This window comes from Sturnira hondurensis, unplaced genomic scaffold (genome assembly GCF_014824575.4).
Source record: "Sturnira hondurensis isolate 20B ecotype Veracruz unplaced genomic scaffold, ASM1482457v3 Scaffold0010448, whole genome shotgun sequence".
Taxonomy (NCBI): domain Eukaryota; kingdom Metazoa; phylum Chordata; class Mammalia; order Chiroptera; family Phyllostomidae; genus Sturnira; species Sturnira hondurensis.
The window spans coordinates 7499893-7523285 of record NW_028083079.1 but is presented as its reverse complement, the minus strand read 5'-3'; the positions used below and the strand labels follow the sequence as shown (position 1 = coordinate 7523285).

At 44.2% G+C, this 23393-nt stretch overlaps 1 protein-coding gene across 2 annotated transcripts in view; it reads right to left on the bottom strand.

The window, feature by feature from the left end:
- The window catches only part of MRRF (mitochondrial ribosome recycling factor), a 50117-nt gene that overhangs the window by 24567 nt on the left and 2157 nt on the right, over positions 1 to 23393 (bottom strand). The window contains exons 2-5 of one of the 2 annotated variants that reach the window (XM_037059212.1): positions 19233 to 19439; positions 16106 to 16261; positions 11996 to 12114; positions 5442 to 5533 (exon numbers count right to left, since the gene is read on the bottom strand). In XM_037059212.1, the coding sequence (XP_036915107.1) occupies positions 5442 to 5533; positions 11996 to 12114; positions 16106 to 16261; positions 19233 to 19416 (551 nt within the window). In that variant the 5' untranslated portion in view covers positions 19417 to 19439. The remainder of the gene's footprint in view (positions 1 to 5441; positions 5534 to 11995; positions 12115 to 16105; positions 16262 to 19232; positions 19440 to 23393) is intronic. The other variant, XM_037059213.1, reaches the window with a different exon arrangement.

Below are 23393 nucleotides of genomic sequence, written 5' to 3'. Positions count from 1 at the left end.
GACCACTGGAGGGGTCCCTTGCGTGTGTTGCAGATGGCAGCCTGGCCCTGAAAGGTCCCCGTCTCTAGGAAGGGTGGTGGCACACAGCACGCTGTCACAAACAAGCACCGAGGCAATCAAGCAGCCACAGCCACAGCCACACCAAGGCCCCAACGCTCCGTTCACTTCTTCCCCAGTTACAGTCCCCTCGCTACCACTTCTCACTCCCGGAAGAATAGAACTGCCTTGGGCAATCATGACACTGTGAATGAAAGAGTAAAAATTCTGAAGAACCAAGATATTCAGCAATTGGGAACTAGTTAATGCTGCATATGAAATGCAAACACTATGCATCCTTTAAAAAGAGTGGGAAGAACTCTCATCAGAGAAAGCAATGACATACTGTTAAGCTTTTTAAAAAGTGCTGAGCAGTATGTATAATATAATCCCGTAACATTCCACGAAAAATGGAGGAGATACAGACATGTGTTTGAATTTGCACAGAAAAAAAATCTAAAAATTCTAGGTGCTAAAAGTGGTTCCCTATAGAGAATAGAATGGGGTTATTTTCATTTTTTATTTAAATCTACTTAAAACAAAAGCAATGCAAACATTGCTTAAAAAATTATGAGAGAAGGGGTGGGGCGGAAAAAAAATAATGAGAGAGAGGGACAATCAAGGAAAGATGCCACTTTGGCAGAGAATGAGTCGATCACGTGCAATTTTATTCTCCCGGTGAAGTTGTGACTTCTTACAGGTTTGTTTGAAATTGGGCACGAACTCAGTGCTCTCACACCAAAGCAGCCTCAGACTGTGTTGTATGGTTTTCTCACTGACACCCGGTAAGACAATGAGTAAGAGGGTGTGTGTTTGCCTGTTTGGTGGTACAATGAAGATGTAAAATAGGGTGGAGGCCAAAATCTGGCCAAAATAAATGAATGTTCAAAACTTTTCAGGGTCTCTGATTAAGAAGTAAAAAGACTGACATGCCAGAGACATGCCTTCTACTAGGAGACGAGGACGGGGGAAAAAAGGCAGTAAAAGAGACTGAAGTTCCAATCCAGCTGTGCCACTTAGTAACTATACAGCACTGGACATTAACTTCCCTGAACATCAGGTCTCTCATCATCAAAGGGGCATAAGAAGAGTCTCCTGCCCTAACCGGTGTGGCTCAATGGGTTGAGCGTCGTCATCCTGTGAACCAAAAGGTCACCAGTTCGATTCCTGGTCAGGGCACATGCCTGGGTTGGGGCCAGGTCTCCAGTTGGAAACATGCAAGAAGCAACTGATCCATGTTTCTCTCCCTTTCTTTCTCCCTCCCCTCCCCTCTCTCTAAAACTCAATAAAATATTAAAAAAGAAGGAGGAGAAGAGCCCCCTGACCTCCGAGCAGTGCTGTGAGAATTTGGAGAGAAACTGCAGCATTCAGCACAGCACCGCCAGGCACTGCAACTTCGGTGCAGGCGGTGAACAACCACCACCCCAGATCCAGTCCCACAGATGTCAGTGAGTTCTGATGGAAGGGAATGTTCGAAGAACCCGTCGGCTGACTGACTTCTCTCAATGAAAGGCCAGTGCCCAGGGAAGGAAACCAGAGCTACACGTGCTGCCAGCGGGTACAGACACACCCGGAGCTCCAGAGGCCAGGTGCCCTTCTCCTGAGGACAGTGGGGAGGGAGACACGCGGGCAGCCGCACAGGGCTGGCTTCCCCAGGCTGTGAAAAGAGGACTCAATGGTAAGTCAGTCTGACCTCTTACTGATTTGGGATTTACCTTCCACCTACCTCCCAAAAGGACCAAAGGCAGATTATGGATAAGAGTCACATACTGTGTAGACTAATTCTAAATGAGAAAATGCAGATCGAGGGCATGCAATGAGGGTGAAGCACTCTTTGAGATCTGCTGCAACTGAAAATAAAACTGAGTCTGGGCACCTGGAATTAAGGCAAAAAGGCAAACTTGTGGAGTATCATTAGATAGAGGGAGAATCACGATCAATCAGGAAAGGCAGATTTTCCTAGAACTAAACTCAACATGTTATAATCAGAAACTGATCCTAGGAAGTTATGCTACTGATTCCCTCCTATCTCCCAGACTCCTGACGTCAGCCCTGGTGTGTGAGTTTCCTCCTCACAGCCCTGCCAGTTTCCAGCTGTGTGTGACCCGGAGCCAAAGCCTCACCTCTCCGCATCTCAGCTTCCTCATCCTTCAAAGGGAATGATGACCCTACTTACATGTGAGAGTGAATGAAAGAACATTTGCACCAACTGGGTGCCTGCTAAACACCATCTCACTGAAACCGCCCAGTAACCGTATTAGGCACGTCCTATAAACACTGAACAGATGAGCTCTCTGAGACTCAGAGGGGTGTGGACGGTGCTGTTGCCACACAGCTGAAAAGCAGGTGAGCCAGGGCCCCACTGCAAGCTTCTGGAATACGGAGGCACAAGTTTAACTCTTTCTTCACCTTCCCTGTATGTCAAGCACGGTTCCTGGCACATAGTAGGTACTCAACATATTAATTCTCTTCCTCACTCCTTCCTTTTCTCCCAAGTTGTGTGTGTATATACAGGGTGAAGCAAAAATAGATTTACCATTGTTTGTATGGAAAATAGTATAATAATAAATTAATAATACAAGGATAGACTCTGTTTCACATACAACTGTAAACCTATTTTTGTACCGCCCTGTGTGTGTTTTATATATATGTAATTCGAAGTATATTAGAATAATATGAGTACCTTATATTTATATAGCTTCTTTCCTCTATGGAGATCATACTCCTTAATCCATTTTTTTCCTACAAATCCTACCAAATCTCTACCTATCATTATTACTTTACTTATTTTACAAATAAGGAACTAGAAGGCGGCAAGCTGCTAGGGTGACATGCCCAGAATCAAATGGAAGTCACTGCCAAAACCAAATATAAACCTTGGTCCTTTTTCATCTAAATCAACCTTTATCCTCTCACATGACACAGCCTCCATAATAAAGAACAGATCATTCATTTTTTATCTGGAAAACTACCAAACGTACAATCCAGGAAAGGGCCTCATGACCTTACCACCTTGTCAAAGGGAAGAAAGTATGTAAAAAATGAGGTTTGCAGGAGCAGGCGGTTTTGGTCCGTCAACTTTCTCTTGGATTACTCCCATTAGCTAATATAAAATAATGTAAAATATAATGTAACAGATCCCCAGGTCTTTGGAAACTCAAGTTAAACTACCCTGAAGCTCGCGCCTTCAGACTTACATACAATACACGGCACCGACGGCAATCGTTGAGCCCAGTGGGGCTACAGAGGTGCACGTTCACTGTGTGAACTAGATCTTCGAAAGGAAAATGGGATCCACAGCCAGGCCACGCTAGGAGGAACTGAAGCCAGCAATGAGTGTGCGGCAGCATAAATCCTGGCTCACAGAACTGTGGGCTCCACACGGGACCTGGCAGGCCCCGGAGAGCAGCCCTTCCATCGAGTACAAGAGCAAACAGAGGCTCACAGAGGTTAAGCAGCTTTTCCAAGATTTCAGACAGGAAAGCGAGAAATAAAAAACAAACCAGCTAACCACTGTCCATCCCACTTGCAAATCTTGCTCCTGAGGTCCGTGAGTGCCCTTGCTGCTTTCCAGGGTTCCACACCTCCTCAGGGAGTCCAAGAGAAGAGCCTGCACCCTGGTGACAGGAGACGCAGGACTCAAGTCCTGACTGCCACTTACTGACCACGTGGGCTTGAGCTGGTCCCTTAGGTCCTCTGAATCTGAATTTTTTCATTTGTAAACCGTGGGTACAGTAAGTTCCACAGGGAAGCTGCAGGTAATGCAAACCAAGGATGGCCTGTGAGCTCCCAGGAGGTAAACATCAGGTCTGTACGTCTCCAGCATCGGGCACAGAGCCTGGCACGTGACACTTTTGCAGAACATCTGAGCAAGTCAGCGAACTAACCAGCAAACACGCACCGAACTTGAACCCGGGTCTACCTGATCCTTACACTAGGCTGTACCACTTCCAAGTCATATGATTTCAAGGGAGAGGATTAATTCTGGCTTACACCGCACTGAGAACACAAGGGAGTAAGACGGTCATTTTCTAGTCATAAAGCAGGAAAAAGGTTCAGCGGGGAAAGTCCCTGGACTCTGTTTTGGGATTAATACTTGTTGCTAACATGGGTGTATCCTGAGCCTTTGGAATGAACTAAACCTGGGTCTAGTTCCAGCTACAGCTCCACGGCCTCTCAGCCTGACCACTCTCACACCCTCAGGCCACTCTCAGGTAAAATGAAGGTGACCAAACACAAGCACTGAGACGCTAATCCAATGACCCCGACAGCTACGGAGTGACCAAGGGGCGAGTAACATTCACAGCATGGACGCGCTGGGCAAAGGGATGATTCGAATCCCAAGTGGGATGGAGCGGACAGCCTGAGATTTCATTACACAAGTCAGAATGGGGCACAATTTAAAACTTATGAATTGTTTATTCCTGAAACTTCCAATTTAATATTTTTGGCCTGCAGCTGACTGTGGGTAAAAAATGATGAAAGCAAAACCATGGATATAGGGGGAGAACTACTGTACATTTTTATTCATTTAAAGTCTAAGTTCTATAGCCCTGGCTGGTGTAGCTCAGTGGATTGAGCACGGGCCTGCAAACCAGAGGATCGCAGTTCGATTCCCAGTCAGGGCACATGCCTGGGTTGTAATCCAGTTCCCTGCCGGCCAACTCCCAGCAGGGGACGCACAAAAGGCAACCATACATTGATGTTTCTCTCCCTCTCTCCTTCCCCTCTAAAGATAAATAAATAAATAAAATCTTTAAAAAAAGAAAAAATAAATAAAAGTCTAAGGTCTAAATGTTTATATAATTAACAATAGTCTCTTCTTATGCCTAAAATTCTTCAACAAGCAAGGACTGATGTAAAAACAACTCTTTAAGAAGCACGGATTCAAGATTACGAGTATCGAGAGCTTTTCTGCCTTGGGGCCTTAGTCCGGGCAGTTCCTTCTGCCCGAACAGCCAGGAATGACTCCTCCTCATCATTCAGCTCTCAGCTAGGGGTGCTCCCTTAAAGAGTCCTCCCAGACTAAAAATGTCCCTGCCACCATCGCCGCCAGCAATTCCCATCTGCAGGGTCTCGCTGCCTTTTCTCCCCACATAGCATTTCATCATCTGGAATGGCTTCATCTATTTATGGACCCCCTCTTCCCCACCAGCATGCAAACTAACGAAGACAAGGGCCCTATCAGGTTGACTGCTGCACCTCCAGCCCCTAGTACAGAGTGGGGTACTCAGTGAATATTTCTGAATCAGTAACTGGACCTTACTTAAAAGGTGTTGGGATTTTCCAGGATGAAGAGTACAGGTAAAGCAAGCCATCAGCCTAACAGTCTCGTGGGGTTGGTTTCCTTCCAAGAACAACTTCCCCACTGCATCCTCAAAATACATCCATGTCAGCCCACTTACTTGGGAATGGGTACCCGAATTAGCGTCCCTTCCATTTCTGGGTTCAGATTCATTCCACTTTCTCTTATAGCCTTGATAGCTGCAGCTGTACACTGAAAACCAGATCAAAAGGTAAACAGAATTAGTAAATAATTATTACCAGATGCAAGCCCTCTGTCGATAACTGGCAACCCATCTTGGCAGAACATGGAAACATTTAGTTCTGTTACCAGTAAGATCAGGAAGTTACATTGGTGCAGAGTGCTTTGATCAAGCAGAACAGCAAACTATGTCCACTCCTGGTACCAGTGTACTGCGGGAGGAAAAAAGCAAAGAGGAGGAAAAAATAAAAAGAAAACAGCTCTGCTTCTTTGAAAAGATTTCAATGGTTTGAGGCAAGACAGATCAAAACCACAATAAATCCTCAAGGGAGGGGGGCTGGTCTGTGCAAAGATTGGTGTAAAGACAGATGAAAGATTTTATACATTAAAAATTCCAGTTGACATTTTACACTCAAAATATACCAGTGCCGATTTGGAATGAGTAAATAAATTTAACTCATTCGTATCTACACTCACACCAACCTCACTCATGTTCTGGAATGAGCAATGACTCTCTGCTGGTATGTGCCCAGAAAAGGCAGAATGGTACACAGGCTTAAAGGCATAGGCTTGGGAGTCAGAAAGATCTCAGTTCAAATCCCGGCCCTGCTTACCATGTGACCCTGGGCAACAGGCCTGACCTCTCTGAGTCTCCACCCCGAAAGCTGAGACCACATGGCAACTACACCTCAACGGGGACTGAAGGACGCGGCTGAGCCTCCTAACTAACTCTGCATCTCGCCCACAAGGTAACAGCCGGGGGTTATTACGCACACAGAGTACAAAGGAAAGAATCACAAATCCCCGACCAAGGCTGAGTTGATGTCATCACTGCCGACGCACTGCTGTCTTGCCTGTCACCCTCCAGGGTCACTCTGACACAGTCCTGCTCTTCGCTGTGCCAGGGTGTGCACTGGTACACGGATTTTCCACAGTGCCCCACCTCACCACGAGCAGCATTATAACCCGCCTGGTGTGCAACCCTAAGGATAAGATAGCAGTGTGGAAAAGAGATACTTTCGTTGCCATGGTAGTGTGGAGTTCATAAAAATGAGGTTTTTCCAAAAAATTTTAGGTTTGCCTAGAGCCAGTCCACATCACCTGGACTCATGGGGCCAATTCTCAGCCTTGAGTTCCTCCCTCAACTTCTGATTCGAAAGAGTGGGGTGTGTGGCGTGCCTATTTCTCTTTCTCAGGGTTGGCTTCGGTTTTGAAAGAGTGCCTAAGAAACTTACCTGTTTCATTTTCTACATGGCCTTAGTTCTACAAGGACATGAGGGGAAACCGTAAGGTCCAAAGATAAAGCAGAACTTTCACAGGCAGATGAATCATTTCCTTGGGAGGCTGTGCATGGAATCTAACAGTGTGGCCACTGCTTAAAACAATGCATTCTTAAAACGGTACTCTGGCCACAGACTATGGGAGCTGGCCGGGATCTGTGACATAACCAAGTACAGTCCCTTCCTTGTGTTTATAGGGACCTGTGGGGTAAGGCCACAGCCCTAAGCACACTCGGTCTTCCCGGAGGGCCCGGGGCTGTGGAGCGAGGCCCGCCCATCACACCCCCGCTTGCTGGCAGCGTTAAGAGGGGACACTGGGCTCCTCATCTTGCAGTCCAGTGGTGTCACTCTGCCTCCACTTCCTCCCAGATGCCCTCGCTCCAGCACTTCGTACTTGTAGCACAGAGGATTTGATTTTTCTTTTAATAGCCAAAAATAATTTGGAATTAGGTCTGGTGTATGAAGGGTTTGGCCACGGTAAATAAAGGAGCCAGATAAAGAAACATTCCTCTACAGGAGAACAGTGAAACACAGGTCTTCTAAAGTTACCAATAAAGGGAGAATCCACTCTTGGAAGAGGCGGCCTGATCTCATCTCCCAACCCTCCTTCTCTGATGCTGCTCCCTGAACGACTGATAACCTGAGGCAGCACCCCCACCACCATCCCACCCCTTCATGACCAAAGCCAAATGTCTCCACACGACCTTCCCCTGTAGGCACAGGAGCACCAGCCACAGATCCCAAGCTGGCTGGTCACTGTGTCTCAGTATTCACATCCTGCAAGGCTCGGAGCCAGGCACACAGCAAAGTGCTCTGTAAAGGCTTGCTGAATGAGCACACTGATAAACAGACTCGGATCTATTGGAAAATCTCATCTCCCTACTTTTACTTCATATACACAACCCCCCAAAATCTTACTCTATAGTTTACTTGTTCTGTGTCCTCTTGTACATAGAAAAAAGTAAATCGGGAGAGGTTTCATTTAAAAAAAAACGACTAGAAGAAGTAGCTCTAAAATACTCTAAATATGTGTATTTCAGTTCGATGTGGTAGGATGTAGAGACTCGGAGAATTACAGTCACTTTCCCAACATGACTTCTGAACTACTCACGGTTCAGACAAAAAGGCTGTATTCCTATCTCATTTCCATCTTTTTTATCCTCACCCAAGGATATGTTTATTGATTTTTAGAGAGAGGGGAAGGAAGAGAGACAGAGAGAAACATCAATCGGGCACCTCCAGTATGCACCCTAACCTGGGATCAAACCTGCATGCAACCTAGGTATCTGCCCTGACCAGGGATTGAACCTGAAACCTTTTAATTTTTTTTTTTGGTGCATGGGTGATGCTCCAACCAACTGAGCTACTGGCCAGGGTGCGTATTTCCATCTTGTATCTTAGCCTTTGTCCCCTCACTGAAGGAATGCCCACCAGTGCATGAGGGCAAACAGGCTGCTCCCAAATAGCAACGCTGACCAACTGGTTGCGGCTGCTGGGAGCACCATGTTAAGAAAGATCAGAGCCCTGGCTGGTGTGGCTCTGTGGATTGAGTGCCGGACTGCGAAGCAAACTGTCACTTCTTCAATTGCCAGTTGGGGCACGTGCCTGGGTTGCAGGCTGGGTCCCTTGTTGGGGGCACATGGGAGGCAACCACACATTGATGTTTCTCTCCCTCTCTCTCTCCCTCCCTTCTCCTCTCTCTAAAAGTGAATAAATAAAATCTTAAAAAAAAAAAACACATTGGGAGACCCCATCTGGGGTCAGGCAGGAAAGAGTGCTGTCATCAATTAGCAACGTCTGCTCTTGCCATTCTTCAGTTAATCTATGCTAAAGGGCAAAGATGATAAAACTTTTGCAGACAGGTGAACAAGTCCCTGACCCTTTGGGTTCAAGGCAACTTAGTTAGTGCCGCTTCGATCAATCACTGGCCTTCAATTTTCTTTATATCCCAGAGTCCCTAGAATGTAAGGTCTATGAAAGCGGGAGCCCTGTTTGTCTTCATCATCAGTGATTTCCAGCACCTCAAATAAAGCCTGACAACTTGCAGAGACTCAGAAAATATTTGTTGAATGAATGAATGAATGGCAAAAGGAGCACAGACATCAGCATCAGACAGATCTCTGTTCAAATCTTGGTTCTATCACGGCGGTGAGATCCTGAAGGAGGGGTTTTACTTCTCTGAGCCTCGGCTGTGTCATCCATAAAATGGAACAAATAATGCTTAGTCTCAGAGAGTATCTGTGTTGATCACGTGAAACAAAGCCGGAGAAAGCAGTGCCCAGCAACACGGTAGACACCCGGTACGCATCAGCTTTCTTCCTTCCACAAGAGCAATAACGGAGCCTGCAAAAATATTTTTTTATTTGCCTTGTTCAAATCATGCTGTGGTTTTTTACTCCCTTCTTTTCTTTCCCATCATTAACTCTAGCTGCAGGCAAGTTTATGAAAAGCAGCAACTATGTGTATCATTTATCAAGCAGGACACATGTTAAACAAATGCAACACAGTTTTCTGTCTTCAATGCATGTGAAGAGATTATGCATGTAAATCTGCATCGTGTCACTACAGCATGACACAGAAACGTGCAGGTCTGGAAAGAAAGCCAGCCGCATGTGAAACAGCAAGGAATTACATAAACACGGAGCGCATTAGCTCAGCATTTCGAAGCTATGAACCTGGGTACTCCGTGGGCCACTTCTGAAGTGGAGGAAGCAAATGTTTAGTTAAGGCTATTTGTTTAATACATACACCAGATGAGATAAAGGAATTCAAAAGACAATGTAACTCACACTTCCTCATTCTGTCCTTGTAAAAAGCCTCTCTATCGAGATGCTTGTAAAGGTTTGGGTTTTTTTTTTTTTCCTTCAAAACCCACAGAATTTCAACTTGGAGAAATGGCAAAGATGCCTTGGTTGAGAAACGAAGATATACTCCAACTTCCTAGGAAAAAAATTAAGCTGTTAATACCTCCTCCTGCCTCCTAAGATGCGCTGGTGGCCAATCGGGTGCTTCTTCTGTGAATGCCATTTGCTATTTAATAACAGAAGTGGCTGGCTCTGAAAAGCAATCTGCCTGATGAGGTCTTCAAGCTGTGTCATTAGGAGGCTATTCCCTAAATTGGCCTGCAGTGCCTACGGGATTAGATGAGCCAGGCAGAGAGGCCTCCGAGGTGCAGAGGAGCCCAGAAAGAGGAGGAGGTGACAGTTCCCTTTCCGTCCATTTCTCGGCTCCTCAGTAACCCCAGGAATGACAGCCTCCCTTCCATCAACCTAAGTAACAAGTATTACTGAGTGTTTCCACGTGCCAGGCACCGTTTTAGGTGCTTGACATAATGAATAAAAGCTATAGATGATTCCTACATTCCAAGCGCACAGTCCAGGGAAACCGAGATGGAAAATAGAAATGTAAGTAGATATATTACCATGGATAATAAGTGCAATGAAGAAAAGAGCCGAGCTCGTAACAGAAGTTAGTGTGAAGGGATGGTTTAGATCCGGCAGATGAGGGGAGCCTCCCCTGGGAAAGTGACGTGTAATCTGTGTTTCAACTGATGTCACCTCAATCAATTCAACAGAAATAGAAATGAATAAAAATTAAAAAGTAAGTGGCAAATAAATAGATACACGGATAGCAATTAGCCAAGCAAGAGCGTTCCAAGGAAAGGGAAGGATGCATGCAAAGCCCTAAGGATGCAAGGAGTGTGGGATGTTTGAGGAGCTGGCAGACCAGTGTGGCCAGAGTGATGTGCAAGGCTATTGGTGGCACAGGACTAGAGGCACTGGGACATACAGGCAGGGGCCACTTCTTACAAAGCCTACTAAGCCACAATAATCTCTTTCTTACTTGACACTGGCTGGTGTGGCTAAGTTGGTTGGAGTGTCATCCAGTAAACTGAAAGGTTGCAGGTTCAATTCCCAGTTTGGGCACAATTCCCAGTTGCGGGCTCAGCCCCTGGTTGGGGTGCATATGAGAGGCTACCAGTTGGTGTTTCTCTTTAAAATTGATGTTTTTCTCTCTCTCTTTGTCTCCCTCCCTTCCCCTGTGTCTAAAATCAATAAGCATGTCCTTGGGTAAGGATGAAAAAAATGAAAAAAGATTACTTGAAGCCACTGGTAAATGTAAAGCATGAGAATGACATAATCCATTGTATATTTTTAAAAGTTGGCTCTGGCTGCAGTATGGAGAATGGAATGGGGGACTGTGCCTGGCACATTAGCTCCAAGAGCCCTCTGACTTGAAAGTGTTCATAGCAAGGGCTTTTCCTTACTCATATCTCTAGTCCATTTGTCAAATGGAGCAGGTTCACCTTTGGTCTCTGTCTTTGACACACTGAAACAGACAAGGGGACAGGAAGGGACTTCAGATTCCATCATCTCCTATTAACGAATGAGGAAATGGAGGCCCAGAGAGTGACGCAGGGTCAAACGGCCAACTAGCAGTAGAGACGGGACTGGGTTCCAGGTCCTCTGGACTCCCAATCCCAGTCAGTTCCCACTGGACCAGTAAGGAAAAGCCCCACTGTCTTTCTCACCTAGACTCAGAAGCACAGCCCCAAGGCTGCGATAATCTAATGCACCCCAGCTGCTGGCCAGGGAAGCACTGTGCTCTGTGCAATGCTCTGCAATGGCCAGTCCAGTCTGAAAGGAACATGACTTCCTGGAGGACCTGCTCCAAATACAAACGCAGAGGTCACAAACTGGTGGCTCATCATGTATTTTTTTCTTACAATCTTTTTAGAAAAGTGAATTAGTTATCAATATTTTACAAGGATCTTACATAAAATTTTGGGTTATGGGATTCTTCTGGATATAAAAATCTTACTATCTGGTGACACTGGTGATGCCCAGCAGGAGCTGGGCAGGGGCTGCTCCCCTCTGACGGGGCACAGGCTCCCCAGTTTATCCCAGCCCCTCCAGGCTGGCCAACTGCCATTCGCTGCACTGCCATTCTTGTTTTCTTAGATGGGGCCTGTTTCAGCATTCAGATTACTTGCCTGGCTTCTATAGTGTTTGAGTTTAACGGAAAAGGAATTTAGAAACAGGCATGAGCTTTTCCTTATCCCTAAGTTCCCTTTACTATGCCTGGCCTCTCGCTTCCTCCCACACTGAAGGGCATATTTCCTCCTGACTTGACCCAGCCTCCTCCACTCCAAAATGCACCATGAATAAGGACCCTTTTAGCAAGGCCACCTTACCTCTGGGAAGCTGGCCATGTTCACCAAAATCAACTGTGGTGACTTCATGGAGATCTGGCCAATCTGGTTTAAAGCAAAGTTCCCTTCAGCAGTTACCACAGTGATGTGATCAAGGGATCCTAAAAAGCAATTACAGGGTATTAGAATTCGGAAGGACCTTCGCAGCCCCACACCTAAGTTCCTATCTAATTCAGATCCAGCTAACATTTAGGGGCCCCTGATCAATGTGGCAAGACTATTCAAGGGGCTTTCTTTTAAAAAAAAAAGATTTAAAAATTTTATTTTTAGAGAGAGGGGGAGGGAGGGAGAAAAACATCCATGTGTGGTTGTCTCTCCCATGCCCCACACTGGGGACCTGGTCGGCAACTCAGGCCTGTGTTCTGACTAGGAATCGAACCCGTGACAGGCCACTGTTCACAGGCTAGCACTCAGTGCACTAAGCCACACCAGCTAGGACTTAAGGGGCTTTCATAGGCACAGCAGTGCCATGTGATGGGAGGGGCTTTGACATGTTGACAGACTAGGCTGGAATTCCTTAGCAGCAACCAGGGTGGCCAACCATCCTGATTTGCCTGGGCCTGAGGGGGTCCAGAGACATAAAACTATGAGAGCTAAGACTGGAAAGAGCTCAGAGTGGAAAGAGCTAGTCGCCCCACCAGCAACTCTGCCACTCATTAACCATGAGATATAAACAACCAAGTATGTAAGCACCAAAAAATAAGCATTAAAAGGAACTTCTTACTAACCCCTGAAGACCAGGTACGCTTAACGCTAATTTCAATCGCGGTTCTTCCCTTCATCCCCAGTGGAACTCGAAATTTGGCTGTGCATCAGAATCAGCAGAGAGCTTTTTAATTTAGATTTCTGGGCCCTCTCCCCAGGGAGCCCAATTCTATAGGGGCTTGGGAGCCTATAATTTTTTTTTTAAGATCACCGCATGATTCTGACGTGCAGCCAGGTTTGAAACCATTTCATTATACCACCCACCTTGATTTGGGTACTTAAGACTCCCTTTAGAAGAAACAAACACCAACTATTAACATTTAACTGTTGTCCTGGATCTGATCTTCATCTGTATCTGAGTTCTAGAAAACCCTGGGCAAAATTTTCAGAAACCCAATAAAGCAAGCAAATAAAGCCACAGTTACAGGTAGAAAAAGGACATTATTTAAAAATCTCTGATTTCCCATTCAAATGAGATCTACAGGGAAAATCTTACTATTAACAGTAAGAACCACACATGGATGCCTCATCCGGAGGCACAAAGAGGAAAGAGGTGTCAGGGAAAAGGGGTCTCTTAACCCAATGGGAGTGGTGCCAGCAGACTGAACAACAGCATGATGCTACGGCCCAACGACCTGAGTAGAGGCACCCAACCAGATCCCGTGTCGCCACAGAGAGGAGGTGGTGGGCACCACTGGCTTCCACCCAGAAAAGCCCCAGAGGTGCAGGAGGAAAAGCTTTCTTGATTCTAAGACAGATGTTGTGGGTTCAAATACCAACTTGGCCACCTCCTGACTGTGTGACCCTGGGCAGACCCCTTCAACCTTTTGGGTGTCTGTTTCCTGATCTCTACGTGGGGCATAAAAATTCTACTTATCTCACAGGGTAGCTATGAAGGTTAAATGAAAGAACTTACAGAAAGAACTTACAACCGTGTCCTGGCACATGTGAATGCCCAATAAATGATGATGATCATCACTTCTTGACTTTCTCCTATGTTTTAACCAAACTAACCTATTTATAATCTTTCTAATATAGTCTGTTCGTTCTGGCCTCAAGACCTTTAGCATACATTTTTTTCCTGCTACTGAAAATGCCCTTGTCTGTTCAGATAACCCCTGATAATTTTTAACACTCAGTTGTAATAGCTTCTAATCTTGTCAATCTCACCTGGCCTCCTAGGCTGGATTATAAATCTCCTTGTGAGCTTCCAAACACCGTCTGCAGACTTCTGTAATGATGATAACTGATGTGTGCTGAGCACCCACTATGAGCAAGGCACTGTGCTAAACGTGTCTACAGTTAATTTGTTCTCACTACCACAGTGACCCTGGGATAGTTCCATCATTTCACGGACGAGGAAATGGAGGCACAGGGAGTAACTTGCTCAAGGTCGCAAGAGCCCTTAATGATTGAGCTGGAATTTGAACCCAGGTCTGACCAGCTCCAGAGCTAAGGGCTTTCCCACTCTGGTTTACTATGATTACACACAGTTTGGTTTGTGTCTACCCCTCACATTAGGCTCTAGGCTCAGCAAAGGTGGGGAGAATGTCTTTTCTCTGTCTACAGCACCTACTAATCAGCACACAGTAAGTGCTCAATAATGCTTTGATGAATAAATGAATGTATGGATGGATGGGCAAGTGAGAGAGGACAAGAAGAGACAAATGAATAAACTCGTGTCTTAGACAACTATTAAAAACAATCAACTACCTTGGAGATAGAAACTCCAAGAAACACCTCCATCTGTGGGTAGACAGATGGAGGTGTAAGAAGAAAAGTGCCTGCTGGTTCAGAGAGAAATGAAAGATGATATGGAAGAATCTAGCCAAAAAAAAAAAAAAGACTGGCCACATTCAGCCTGGTTCACCAGTCTCTTCACAGCCCCAACTCCTACATAAAACATTACACAAACAAAGCCCTAAAGAGAAAGAAACAAAGAGGCAATGCCAACGGGAGGTCTTTTGAAAATGGACCTTAATTCAGCCTTCCTGGTTGTCCCACGCTCCTCTGCCCAGAAGTCCCAAGAAGGGCTTCCCAGGCCGCAGTGCAGCGCTCCCATTCGCTCTGCCCGTACCAAGGCAAGGCACCGAACCCTTTTCCTCAATCTGTCCCCAGTGAGAATCTCCCTCGGCCTCACTCCTGCCCCTCATTTCCTCAGAGGTTAACTTGTAACAAATTACATTCCCAACCTCTTTCCAGGCCCATCGTCTTTTTAAGTTCAACAAGAATGGAGCTTGCTGGCTAATTTTAAGTATCACATTTCTCCCTGAGCTCCTCTCAAACTGCTCTCTGGTTTCGGCTACAGAATGTTAACAGGCCAGAAAGCACAGGGGAGACAAAGCACTTTATCAGTTTCATACCTAAAATAATAAGCAAGTTTAAAATAAACAGTTGGGAGAGATTGAATGGCAAGCTCTACTGTCAGCAAAAGCTGAAACACCCCAGTCTAAAGGTTGACAAATGACGGCGTGGTCTTCTGGTTTCACACTGGATCTTGTCTCTGAACTGGGTAAGTTTCTGCTGGTGTTTATAAATGGAGCTGTATATTTTTCACTCGGTTTTCTTAAAGTATTCCCTAGTTTCCTTACGAGCTACCCAAACCGAGCTGTGAGTGGGAACAACCCAAGCTCCCACAGATACCTTCAGAGGGGGTCCCAGGCTCGACTCCAGTATGATGACAATTTCCAAAAGGCCAATTTAACAGCAATTGGATTTTTCCTGCCTGCCTGCACCATTAGCTGACAACCCACTTCTTCCATCACATCTGCAAACAGTTCTCCTAGACAGTTCTGACATTTCCCACTTAGAAAAGCCACTTTCAGGAAGTTATTAACCCAAACGTAATCTTCCTGGTCAAGCTCAGGAGTACAGAAATGCCTCAGGTGGGCAGGTTTGCAGCCAGTTGGTTCCCAGTAAGGGATAAGAATGGCTACACAAGACAAATTGGAAACACCAGACCGAAGATGTCAGTTACCATGAGGCTAAGTACCTAGAAGCATATATAGTGTTTATAACAATCACAATAAAACTCCAAATTTTTGAGAGTGTAACTCCAGGAGACGAAACCCTGTGTCTATTTCGGTCACCGCTGTGTACCAGCACAGTGCCTCACTCAGAGTGGACAACTGTTTGCTGAACCGCAAAATAAATGATAACTGCGTGCCAGTCACTGTGCTGGAACCATTACATATGTCACCTCACTTATTTTGATGCCCACCCCAAAGCTATAAAGGAAGAATCAGATGAGGAAACTGAGGACCACAAAGGTACAGTAACTGCCCACGGTTGCCAGTTAGCATCAGTGCTGGGACTGAACCGCAACTCTGCCAAAGCCCACATCCTTCCACCGCGCCCTTCTCCAAGACAGATGGTTCAGTCACTCACCTGGTGCAGTCCTTATGCTGACCGTCTTATTGAAAGTATCTTTGAGTGCTTCCAACACAGACTTCATTTCTTCCTCCACCTCCTCCAAGCTGATTATGTCCTCGACCAAGGCAGTGTTAAGATTCACTCTGGTTTGAGACTGCCCTTTCCCTTTGGCTACAAAGTCAATATCCAGTGAACAAAAGAACATCAGACAATGAACAGAAACAATAAACAATCAGTGGAGAGGTACCCACTGTGCGCAGAGCAACATTCCAAATGCTAGAAAACGACAGAACATTGTCACTGCCCCACATAACCACCTGCAGCTACTGAGTGTCTGCTAGAGGCCCAGCACTGTGTGCAGCACTTTCTCAGGTGCTAGAGAAGGCACAGACTTCACAGAGAGGAACCGCAGGTGAAAATCCTGGCTTGGACGCAAACGGGCCTTACAACCCTGGGCATCACTCGACTTTTCCGGGCGTCAGGTTCCTTACCTGTCCAACAAGGATAATATCTATAATGGTAGGTTGCTACACGGATACAAATTAAGTAATTCAAATACCTAAAAGAGCACTGTTCACAGGGCAGGCACTCTATTAAGTGAATTAATTTCTTATTTTTTCAGAAAAGTAAACTTAGAGAAAGGTACAGTGATTTGCCTAATGTCACGAGGTCATGAAATAGTAAAATCCAAGTGTGGTCCCAGATCTCCCTAATCCTGAACCCATGAACTTTTCATTAGGCCACCTCCACAAAATCTAACTGGAGATACAGGAAATATATGGATCAATTTTTAAATGAGTGCCAGGACAAGGATATGCAAAGTGTTTGATGGCTGGTGCCGACAATCAGGACAACGGTGGTTCAGAAACGTCACACACCACCAGTGGCAGTGGCAATGGCAGCGGCCTACACTGCGTGTCTGGAAACCAACAGCACTGGAAGCTAAATAAAATTCTGCTTTGTCTCCAAACCAGGAGGGCAGTTTTTCATACTCATTCTGTGATGTGTACACACACAGATCACTTTGGTGAGTAACACAAATATTCTCGTATGTCTTTATGGAGGGTAGGGGAAGTAGAAAAAAAACATTTAAATAACATTATCCTACAGTGGCTTATTTATTAAATATTCAACAAAAATTTATTGAAATTCATTCACAACAAGATTACTGAACATCTACACTTAGCTAGCTCCTGTACTATTTGTATAGCATATTACAATTAGCAATGCAAGTTCAAGTACATTCTTCTGTTAGATACTCAAAGCAGCTTTGAGGTAGGAAGAACGGAGATTATTATTGTCCCCACTGAACAGATGGGAAATCTGAGGCACAGCCATTTAAATGTTTTGCCCAAAATAACCAACCAGCAAGTAACCTCTTCAAACCTGCGTTTGCTTGTGTCACGGTCAGGCTCAAAGCCTCGCTGCTCCTAATGGGCTAACACCTTAAGAGTTTTCAGAGCCAATGAAAGATGTAAATCTTCAGAGTCAGAAACACAAGATCCAAAGAGGATAATGAAAGTAAATTCACACTCAGATCCTTGTGAATGCAGAAAGCCAAGCGTGAAAAGATCTTAGAAACAACCAGCAAGAAAAAACAAATTATCCATAAAGGATCGAAGTTTAGCACGACAGCACACTTTCCAAGAGCAGCAACAGAATGCTAGAAACAATAAAAATAATTTTTTCAATTATAGATTTTTTAAAACCAACTTTTCATGTTGAAAATTTACAGGCGAGGAACCTGATAGAAAAGACTCTGTAAAGTGAAAAGCTAAGTGAACACCTGCAACACAGACAATCTATAAAGGATCAGCACTCCTGATACAAAAAGAAATCGATGAAGCTAAACAAAAAAGCCAAACCTACTTTTCAAACAGACAATCAGAGACAAAAACGAAGTAGCCAATGGAATGTGCAAAGGTGCTGCTCCCGTGCTGCAGGTAATGAAGACTGCCACGCTGAGGGCCTTGGCAGTCCCCGGCTACAGACCTGCCACTAACTAGCTATGACTGCGGGCAAGTGTCTCCCATACGTAGCCCGCGTTTCCGCATGTGCAAAATGGTGAGATCTGCGCTTCACTAGATAATGACAAGAACTCTTCATTGGATAATTATAATCCCTTCGAGAGATAATTGGAACGACTAAGTTATTAAATGTGACTGAATTTTTAAACAATCTAATACAATGCATAACTCAAAAGTTATTACTATTGTCACTATGATCAGAATTTAAGTCTTCTATGCAGTAATAATCTTTCAGCAACTTGTTGATTTTCCCATTAACCGAAAAGGGAAGGTCTGCATGAAACCACGAAAAGGAAAGTCAATGGAAAAATCGGTTGGCAGCATATTTCTAGTACCATCCTTAGGTGTGGACGCCCTGACCCACCTCCGCCAATAGCAGGTCTGCTTGACAATATTCTGTCACTCATTTACCCGACAAATTTTTTGATACATACGGTATGTCAGGCCCTGTTAGACGCCAACCAAGAAAAACACAGACCCTGCCCTACTAGGTCCAGCATGGAAGACATATAACAAACAATAACCAAACCTACAATGAATTAACTAATTAATGAGCACTGTGCTAAGTACATCAAAGGTAAAATAACAGTGCGCACAAGTGCATGTAACAAGGGACTTGACCCAGTCTAAGAGGTCAGGGAAGGCTTCCCTGAGGAAGTGACATTTAAGCTGAGATCTGGGGTATATCAAAGTCTCATTCTTGGATGACACAAACCATTAAGATCATTCATCTAAATCCACAGCTCTAATACCCCTTACCCAACAACCTTCTGGTTTTAATTTTACTTCCAACATAGATCTTCTTATAAGAAGAAAATACATTGATCCCTGCCTCAAGCATTCTGGTGTGCTTGGCACTTATACCTTTAAACCTAAATTTAAAAGAAAGAAATGAGCATTTCTAGCCATGTTAACATACGAAGCAACATGGTAATGAGAAAACAGACGCTAGGTTCTCCATCACTGTGATCTTTTAAGCTAATCGATCGTACCATCTGAGACGCCATTTCCTCACGTGGCAAGGGGAGAAATTCAGTACATCTCTGATATCCTTCCAGCTATGATAATTGAAGGGTTAAATGTAAGACAGGGGTGAGGAGGTCACAGGTCTCTACCTTTGGCTTTCTTGGTAGCAAAATGACGGGACGGTACAGCTGGACGGGCCATGTTTTGCCCACAGCCACTCTGTTTTCCACTCACTGTCTTCAGCACAGCTTCTGAAGCAGGTCTGGTCAAGGCTGCAAGGGAACAGCAAAGGGCAGGGCGGGCCAGGCGGAAGCACTTTAAACCCAAGGCCATGGCTGAAGACTCCGTGTGAACATCTGAAAAGAGTAAGACAAAAAGCTCTAAGTAAAACAGACTCTACTACAATTTCAGAAAATAATTTATACCAATTATCAAACAACTCCTATAAACTAAGCTATGTGCTAGGTAATTTAAATACATTGTCTCTGATCCTCCTCCCTCCCAACCGCCTACAAAAAATACTGGGTTGCCTGGCTGGTGTAGCTCAGTGGATTGAGCACAGGCCTGAGAACCAGAGGATCACAGTTCGATTCCCAGTCAGGGCACATGCCTGGGTTGCAGGCGGGTTCCCTGCAGGCCAACTCCCAGCAGGGGACACACGAAAAGCAACCATACATTGATGTTTCTCTCCCTCTCTCCTTCCCCTCTAAAAGATAAGTAAATAAATAAAATTAAAAATATATATATTAAAAAAAAATACTGGGTTGGCCAAAAAGTCTGTTTAGTTTTTTTCTGTAAAAGACACATGTTTTATTTTCACCAGTAACTTTACTGATACGGGTATTTTCAGTATGTTGGTTATTTCTCATGTGGTATAATATTGAGTGTTCTTAATTAATGTCTCAATCTGATCGCTATGGACTTCAACTGGTTTATCCAACTGTGGAGCATTGTCCGGCATGAAATCTCTAGCATGAAACTTCACAAACCACTTCTGACACGTTCAATCAGTCACAACACCTTCTCCACACACTGCACAAATCCTTTTTGCATTTCAGTTGCATTTTTACCTTTCTTGAAATAATAAGCCATAGTATGCCAAAAATGTTGCTTATTTTCTTCCACTTTCAATATTAAAATGGCTACATAAAAATTCACCAATTTTGGTTAAGTTTTTAAAAAATGCACGCTGATATGACAGCTGTCCCAATACAATCTTAACAAAATTGTTTCGAATGAAGTTAAAGACACTAAGCACCACGAGAGGCACCTTGGGAAAATACCACGCACACCTTTTGGCCAACCCAGTATGATTAGCTAGCCCCATTTTACAGGGCAAGGAAACCGAGGCTCACAGAGTTCAGTCAGTGGCCCAAGTCTGTAGGACTCCAAGTTGCCACGCTCCTTCCACCGCACCAACTGCCTTAGTGCACAAGGAACACAGAGTTAAGTGAATGCACAGCAGCCTAAATCTTTAATGATGCTAATTAAATCCTTGTAGGAAAAAAGGCTCAAAATGTTGATAAAGGTATACTACGCAAAGGGAGGGCAGGGCACTGGAAGAGGACTTGAAGTAAGAAAACCATTTCAACAGGCATAAAATGACTGGAAAATTCACGCAACAGCATTTAATTAAAATTTTCTTTGGTTCCTTATGCACTGATTACCAATTAGAATGCACTTTACTTTAATGTGAGTCTGAAGCATGATTGAGGTTGAGGTCTTCCATGTTATAGAACTAAGGCTCTGGAAAATGCCACCCTTCTCTGCGTTAACACAAGTTACACATTATATTTCCGAGGTCTCTGGCTCTGGAAAGATGTGAGAGCCTATAGCCCCCGCTGGGATAGAACACAGTCCTAGCGCACAGACAAGTGCTCCTGCCAGGAATCTGGCTACTACTCAGCTAAAAATTACGACCAGTTAGCCTCAACTACCTGGACATTACTATCTTGGAAACTCAGTCTCATACCTCATTAAAGCAACAACAAAAGAAAACCCCATCCTAAATTTTCATGCAGTACAATGGGCCTCGCAGCCAGGAAGACTGGGGATCCAGTGGCAGCTCCATCCCTGACGAAATGTCCCTGATCAACTGTCAAAGGAAGATAATTATAGCTGTTTCTTAGGGTTGGGAAGAATGAATGAGTTTATGTGGATAAGACAGTTGGCCCAGTGGCTAGCAGACAGCCAGAGTCCCCCAAAGGGATTCTCTATTAATAGCTTTGACACTTTCCCTTTCGAAGACTTCCATGACAGGGTGGGACGCAATGAAGAAAGCTTACATGTCATTACTGATGTACCAGTAGCCCAGAATCAGTCGGATCTGCATGTAAATTTTAACTTTGGGCAATGTACTCCATTTTTCTGAATATCACTTTCCTCATTTGCAAATGAGAAAAGTATCCTGATCTTAAACTGAGATGATGAATATATGTAAAACACCTAGCACAGTGCCAGGGACATAACACTTGCTTAATAAAACCTGTTCTTATCATTATTTTTTTTAAAAAAAGCAAATGAGTAGCACAAAGAAAAATAATTTCTCCTGATGGAATTTTTATGTTTATATTTTTATTTATTTATTTTTAGAGAGAGAAGGGAAGGAGAAAGAGAGGGAGAGAAACATCAGTGTGTGGTTGCCTTTCACACACCCCTCACCAGGGACCCAGCCTACAACCCAGGCATGTGCCCTGACTGGAAATCGAACCGGCAACCCCTGGGTTTGCAGACCTGCACTCAATCCACCAAGCCACAATAGCCAGGGCTCCTGATGGAATTTTTAGTAACAAGAAATGCTTGATGTCAGCAATCAGTGCAGGAAGTTAGTAAAAACAGATCTGGATTAAAAATAAATAAATAAAGGAATAGTTTTTCCTCTTCTTTAATTATCAACTACTACCATTAAGGTTGGCCCTAAGCTGCTTGCTTTATCCATAGCATTTCATTTAATCCTCTTAAAAATGCTACAAAGTATAATAATCTCCATTTTGCAGATGTAGAAACTGAGCCTCAAAGAGCCACTGTCCAAGGACATGGAGCTGACAGCTCTGCCCTATTTCAGTAAAACTGTTCACAAAAGTTTGGCTCCAAGTGAGGTTTCCACGTCTAGGTTTTTGCCTAATATAGCCAATGCCGAACCCACACTTGCATCCAAATATGGCTGCATAATGTGTGCTTTTTGTTTTTTTCATCTACAGGGTCTCAATCTGGCTGCTCCATTTAAGACAGGTTTCCTGGCGTTCCTGTTACAGGTCATAATACCGATCCAGAAAGTAACAGGAAATCAAAATGGGTTAGAAATAAACAACCTTTGACAGAAAATGCAGCACCAAAAAGCAGAGCCAGTACACATGAACCGGAAAGCCAACTCTATAAATAAACCACATTGCTGAAATGCTTAAGGCACAGATTTTAATTGCACAGAAGCCAAGAAATTTCAACGTGGAAGTTCAATAAAGGCAGTCCCTTGGACCCTTTTTACCTTAAGGACCTGCATATTAACACTCAGTTCAGCACAGATGAAGTCGAGGAAAGGAACTGTTATGGGAGCCCAAGTATCATCTGATAAAATTAACCTCTTCGCAGAAAAAGCCACAGCAGGAAGCATCTGGGCTTTGGACTGTGGCCTTGAACTGGAATCTCAGTCCCCCCACTCACTAGCTGTGTGACCTTGGGTAGATCATCTAACCTTATTGAGCGAGTTTCCACTGCCATCTTTGTCATGGTGATATTGATAAGCCTTTAAAAAGATAATTGTGACAATAATAATGAAGCAATAGCTAATGTATATAGTGATAACTATGTGCTAGAAAAAATTGTAAGTGCTGTACTGCATACATTAAGTCATTTGAACCTTATGATAAGGTTCTGAGGCAAGTACTATAATTATACTCATTTTATGGATGAAGAGACAGAGGCACAGATAATTTGCCCAAGATTTTATTTCAGACAATCTAGCTCCAGAGTTTGTGCTTTTAGCCACTACACTATACTGTGTATATATAGCAGTACAATTATTGGCATTATTATTCAAACTGTTATTTTATAAAACCACTTCAGACACATATTCTTTTTCCAAACTTGAGGTTCTTAGAACTTGAATTTTCTTATTTTTCATAGAAGGTGCATTTGAACTTTGGAAAGAACTAGATGAGGAACAGTCTTGGTTTATCCACTGCCCTAGCAACCCTTCCCAATCCAGCTGTATATTAGCTTAGAATGTACGTATTTTTATAAATATGGGTATGCGCACACACAGGCCCTTGGTGTATATAAAACACTTTCACACAGTGGACAAAAAAGGGGGG